The following is a 6,160-nucleotide window of genomic DNA, read 5'->3' on the forward strand; positions in this document are numbered from 1 at the left end:
CGATACGATTATGCCCAACCCTAGCTGGGTATCGATTCAAATTTCCCAAATCGATTTGATTCGATTCACAGGGGCCCGATTCAATTCAATTCACGATTCACGATTCAGTTTGGTTTCTTAACTAGTTAAGGATATCAAGCAGTAACACATTTACTTTGATATAGAAGACATTCTCAAAGGAACTAATTCTGCAAATAGTAGAAACTAATTCTAACTTGGTGCATTGGTAAAATTATAAACATTAAGGACAATCTTGTAAATTGGAGTTTATCTTTAGTTAATTTGAAACAAAACTGTCTCAAGTTTCAAAGGGTTTAAACTAAAAAGTTAGTGCAAGAGAAAGTGTTGTTGATACATTAGTTTTTAAAGAAATTAAGAATCATTTTTCTTGATCACTAAGAAGTGACGGAATAAGGTTACAGGAGAAGAGGTGGGATAATATAAGTGTATACTTATGCCCACTCTTTAGAGTGTATGAAAATTGTATATTTGTAATGTTTCTGTTAGCTTCTGTTCAGTAAAACTTAACAAGAAGAAAGAAAGAAAAAAAGTACTTCAGCTAAAACATTCCACCACTGAGAATTACAATATGTTTCTAAAATTTATATTAAAAAAAACATTGGTAACAAAACTAAACTATTTTGTTAGACTGACATCTTTCACACATTTATAAAGAAGAACAGTTTCAGATGTTTACATACTGCAGTTTTGGTCCGACCACTGGAACCAGCTGCTCGAAGCTTCGTTTCCCGCTACCGCGTCCGAGCACAAAACTTTGCAAACAAAAGTTGTCATGGCCTCTGTTATCTTTAAGTTCAGCTGAGAATCAGCTGTAATGTTAGCGATTCCTTTGTTTCTTTTGTTTTGCCCCAGACAACTTGTTGTTGGGAGCTAACATTAACACTGACCGTCAACTGAATGTAAACCTACGGCAAGCCAGGAGTGACAGACAACACAGAAACGCGCAGCTTCATCGCACAAAACCCCCGTGGGGAAAAAAGTCAATCTCGTGACTTATGAATCGATCTTCCCAAATTTGAATGAGAATCGATCCAGATCGATTAAATTGATTTTTTTTAACCCAGCCCTAATATATAAGGTCTTGTTAAGGGAACTTAAAGTAAACTACCAGCACTGCAGAGTTGCAACGAATAAGACAAATTTGGGGACTAAAGCTAATTTTTAGGATTGATTCATTGCCTCACAATCCCTGACATGGAACAGGTGGTCTCTTAGTTTGCAGCAGCTGCACTCTGCGTTTGTTTTTGCTTCACTTACCTTTCACGTTATATCCTTCAGGTATGAGAAAAAGGACCAACCTCTTTGATCTGCCCTCCCACCCCTCGCATTGCCAGTAATTTTTGTGTATGTGTAAGAGACTTTGTAGTTCATGGGCTTCAATGTCCCCATTGGCTTAACTGGCTGCATCTGTGAAGAGTGGATCAAAGAGACGCCTGTTGAGACTTGAAGAAGCAAGACTCAATGCTGTTGCTGCTGAACTGCATCATGCTTGTCCTCACATCGCTTCATTTGATTCCATTTTTCATTATAATGAAACTCTTATACTTCTCCACTCTATGGCAGTCTCCACTGCTGCATTAGGACTAAAGAGTTGAATTGTAATTTGTGAATTCAATTAGTTGGATTTTAAACATTTGAAGATTGTGAGTGATTTAATGTTTTAAATGGTAAGGATACTCTTCCACGTTGCGGATGTCAACGGCAACAATCTTCGGCTTGCCGCCTTTGTTTCTTTTGGAGGGTCCGGTCAGTGAGAGTTCACAGAGGTCGATTAGGTCCTCAGCTGAGATTCTGGGAGACACTTCCGCCTTCAGGTCACACAGAACGAGGGGCTCCCGAGACTACAAGAAAAAGAGGGAGGCAGGAGATGAAACAGGAAACATCTCAGAACAATGAATTACTCAGATGTGGCGTCTGAACTGAGTCAGCTTGGATTGTCTAAAAATAGACAACACTTTTATATCAACTCTTTTTAAAAATAGGACTTCTAAAACATGACTTTAAGTCTGAAATAAAAATATTCAGATTTTTATGTATCAGGACTGAAAGAGTTAAATAAATCGTCTCTGTAATATTGGCAGACGACCACCTGCAGTGGCCACAACATGATCCTGTGCTAGTTTTCTCCTGAAATACCAAATGGATTTAATAAAAGCAGCCAGCCAGAGGTGAGCTGTGGGACACGGGCTTCTGCAGTGACCACCAACGGTTCCATCGTTCATTTAACCCTATATTATATCAACTGGAAAACGTTAAAATAAAAACAAAAACAGGACTGACATATAGCGGGTGGTCATTAGTGGAATTGATTTAGCAATCTAGCACCTCTGTTAATTGATAAAAAATAATAATAAAGAAATGTAATCTTTTAAGCTCTGTCTCAGAACACAGAGTAAAAACCATTTACAAAGTGAAGAGGAATCAGTGAGGCCAATTGCATGTTCACTGGGTTAAATATCTAATTTGCAGAATGAATTTTGCTTTTGTTTTCAAACTCACTTTGTTACACACATTTCTTTCCTCCATACATTTCCTGAATGATGAATAATGTAAAAAAACATTATTTCAAAAAATATGAATTTATTTTTTTTCTTTTTTATCCAGACTAACAATTTGAACACTTTCTTCAACTAACACTGACTTCTGGAATAAATCAAACAAGTAAACTAGTCTGTAGTCACAACTTTAAGTGTAATATTATTTACAATTTAAAATAATTATACATATGTAAACAAACATGTCTACTTAGTAAAATGTTATCTGACCTGTTCGCCATGAAAAATGTAAATGTAAAGAACACATTTACATCTACATTTTACCAAACAAGCAGGCTTTTTTTAAAATATGAATAGCAGGCTGATAATTTGAACAGAGTTTAATATGCAATTTGGAAAAAGAGGCAAGTGATTTGAGCATTTTGTATTCACTATATAAAAATGGAGAAAAAACTGCACTGTGGCTTCTTGAATTAGAAATGGGTGTCTCCAATGGCACAAGATAAAATGACAACAAAAATGAAGCCTCCCTCAGACAGATTACTGAACAGGCACCATGTTCTGCCAAAGAGGAAGCTGCTGCTTTCCAAAAGCAATCATCCCAGAATACCAAAAGAGAGCGCTTTCATTAAGCAAACATTCTGCAGAGAAACTTGGGCTGTTTGGCAAAAACATGCTGCATCACAGAGCTAAAAAAGGGCTACAGTAGGTAAAAAATAAAAATGTACAAATGAGTTAAATGAAAAGGAGAATCATGAGTTAGTTTGTTTGCTGCTCTTGGACCCGGACAGACCCGAACCTGTTTCTAATTTTCCAAGTTCATTCCCAAAGGAATGGTTTCAAGCAAAGAAAATTAACCTTTAGGATCTCAGGTTTTACTGCAGATGCAGAGGAGAGGATGAATATAAAGCCAAATCTTTCAACTAAAATAACTGAGCTGAATCGGTTCAGCCAGGGGGAATGCTCCAAAATTCCTCCTGAACATTAGGCAACTTTCATCCATCACTGGAAATGCCTTTTTTTGTTGAGGAGGAGTCTGGGCCGCACTTTTAAATCAAAGGCTTCTGTTAGATCTTCCACCAGAACACTGCATGTGTCTAAGTCATGGTGTTACTGGTATTAGCTTAAACACGTTTGTCTTAAGAGTGTCACAAAAAAAAATAATAATAATGGATGTTGGATTGGATTCTTTTTCTTCTTTATTATAGTATTAAAAAAGTCACTGATGATGAAGAAATTAAGAAACTACCATTCAGTTCAGTTTTCTACTGAAGTGGCTAAAAAATACTAATAATAATGGATGAACAAGTTGTATTTTTTGCCACAGCTTAAGGTACACAGATTCATCAGTAACTTATGAAAATATGCTTTAAAAATATTGTTTTATGTTGGTGAACACTAAAACCATCATTCCTTGAATTTGTGTCCAACTCAGTTACACAAAGGAGCCAAAATTTAAAACTTGATCCAAGCCAAGGGCCATTTTCTGTCAATATTTATTGAAAAAAAAAGTTATACAGCAACTTTTTCTTATAAAAATATATATATATTTATAATGCACAATAATAACTTTGTTTAATATATACACTGCTCAAAAAATAAAGGGAACACTTAAACAACGCACGCTAAGTCCAAGTAAATCAAACGTTTGTGAAGCACATTCAACTCTGTACAGAACAAAGTACTCAATGCGAATATTTCATTGATTAAGATCGGGAGTTAGCGTGCGTTGTTTAAGTGTTCCCTTTATTTTTTTCTGTTAGAGATATGTTTGGTCACAATCCAAGTCAGGTAAAAAAGGAAAACTCTCACTAAAAACCTAAATATTTGAAAAAAAAAATGTTACTTTTTCAAAGACATTCAAATTTAAATGTTCTTGGCTTGAAAGTTGGGCAGCTGTCATGAGAAGAGTGCTCTAAATACAGTGAAAAGAGAAACCATAACACTATTTCACATTTACAATATTACCTTTGGTGCTGGAGAAAATGGTAATGAGGGACAGAGCTTGCTCATGGGCCTTGCGTTTGACACATGTTAGTACAGATTGCGCACTGTGTTTTATGTCAAAATTAAAAGAAAAATATGTTGTGATCTGTTGGAGCTCAGAGGAAGTTTAGGAGATGACTCTCAGCTACTACTACATCAAATTCTAGCTCAATATCTGCAAAAATGGCTGTGTTATAACCATTTTGTTGTTTGCCAAGGTGAATGGGCAATGGCGGCCATCTTGAATCAGATTGACTCTAAAAGATATTTAGCTACAGGTGTACACAGGATGATTCCTTTGAGAGTTTCATTAAAATTTGTTCAGTGGTTTAGGAAGTATTTTGCTAGCAGCAAACACGCATCCTCGTGAATGTCAGGCATGAGCAGTTACATTATCACCTGTTTTTCTTGGACGTTTATACAAGTAAGACAAAAGAAAGTGTGACCAAATGGATTTTTCTTTGTGTTAGAATATTCTGTTTAAAATACATTTCTAAAAAAAAAAAAAATAAATAAAAAAACACAACTCAGATTAAAGTAAGTCAATCAGTTTCTTTGTGGGATTTTTTTAAAGAAAGCTTACTAAAAACATATCTTACTGAAACTGCATCTATTTACAGAGCAACATAAAATGCTTGGTTTTTGTAATAGAAACAAAATGTGAAATCTAATTAAAAGAAGCATGGTTGCTGTATTTATAAAAGTGTAGGCATTAGATACAGAAGCTTTTTGGAACATACTGATTAAAGAGTTAAAGATCTACAGTCAAATCTTTCTTTTCCTTAAATACTGAGACACAAACCTTTACCTGTTACTGACAGTAGCAGATAAAATATGCAGCTTGGGATGGGACTGATGAAGCTCTGCATGGTTATTTAAATGTCAGAGTGAGAAGTGTGCACCAGCCAAGGACGGCTTAGAGGCACTTTGGCATTTCACTGGCCTGACAGTGACGAGTCTAAACCTCAGCTGCAGAAAAACAGGTACAAATCTCCTGCAGGAGTTTGTGTTTTCGGGCACACCTGCATTAATGCCAAAGGTTACCAAACAAAAAATTAAATAAGAGAAAAACAAAACACGCCACTCAACTTGCAGAATATTCTATGACGATGCCATGATGTTTGTCTGGTTGCCCTTCCTAACACAACCTGAGCTCAGATCTTTAGTCTCAGATTACAAGATCACAGCCCTGACCACCAAGCTACCGCAGCCCCCTGTGATGAAGATGTGTTGTTTAAAAAGTATGTGAGGTTTGAACATAATTTAAGAAACAGAAAAAAAACATATTACCTTTCCAGTTGTACAGGAAGAAGAAGAAAAAAAAAGACTAGCAACTTTGGGGTCATAATCTATGAAAAATGCTGACAACAAAAACTCCTAACCACTAACACAAAGTCAGACAGTAGTTTCCACACTGCGGAGGAGTAAAAAAAAAAGACACCTTCCTGCATGCTTTCTCGTTTAATTCTGACCACACAGCAGTTTTCAGTAACATGCACACTTTATGAAAATTAATCTCTACTTTTGCAGATAAAACAGAATTTTAATTTGGAGCTATTTGCACTTTAACAACTAAATTGCAGAATCTTTAATAGAATCATGCTGTAAAGTTGCATAAGAAACTTACATTTCAACTAAGTGTTAAGCAAGTTTATATA

General features: G+C 35.7%; 1 protein-coding gene across 1 annotated transcript in view; it reads right to left on the reverse strand.

The window, feature by feature from the left end:
• tbck (TBC1 domain containing kinase) overlaps positions 1–6,160 on the reverse strand; it is a 43,909-nt gene that overhangs the window by 3,228 nt on the left and 34,521 nt on the right. Inside the window, exon 24 of the mRNA XM_014007746.1 lies at positions 1,699–1,862. Coding sequence (XP_013863200.1) covers positions 1,699–1,862 — 164 coding nt within the window. The remainder of the gene's footprint in view (positions 1–1,698; positions 1,863–6,160) is intronic.

This window comes from Austrofundulus limnaeus, unplaced genomic scaffold (assembly GCF_001266775.1).
Source record: "Austrofundulus limnaeus strain Quisiro unplaced genomic scaffold, Austrofundulus_limnaeus-1.0 Scaffold44, whole genome shotgun sequence".
NCBI classification, from domain to species: Eukaryota; Metazoa; Chordata; class Actinopteri; order Cyprinodontiformes; family Rivulidae; genus Austrofundulus; species Austrofundulus limnaeus.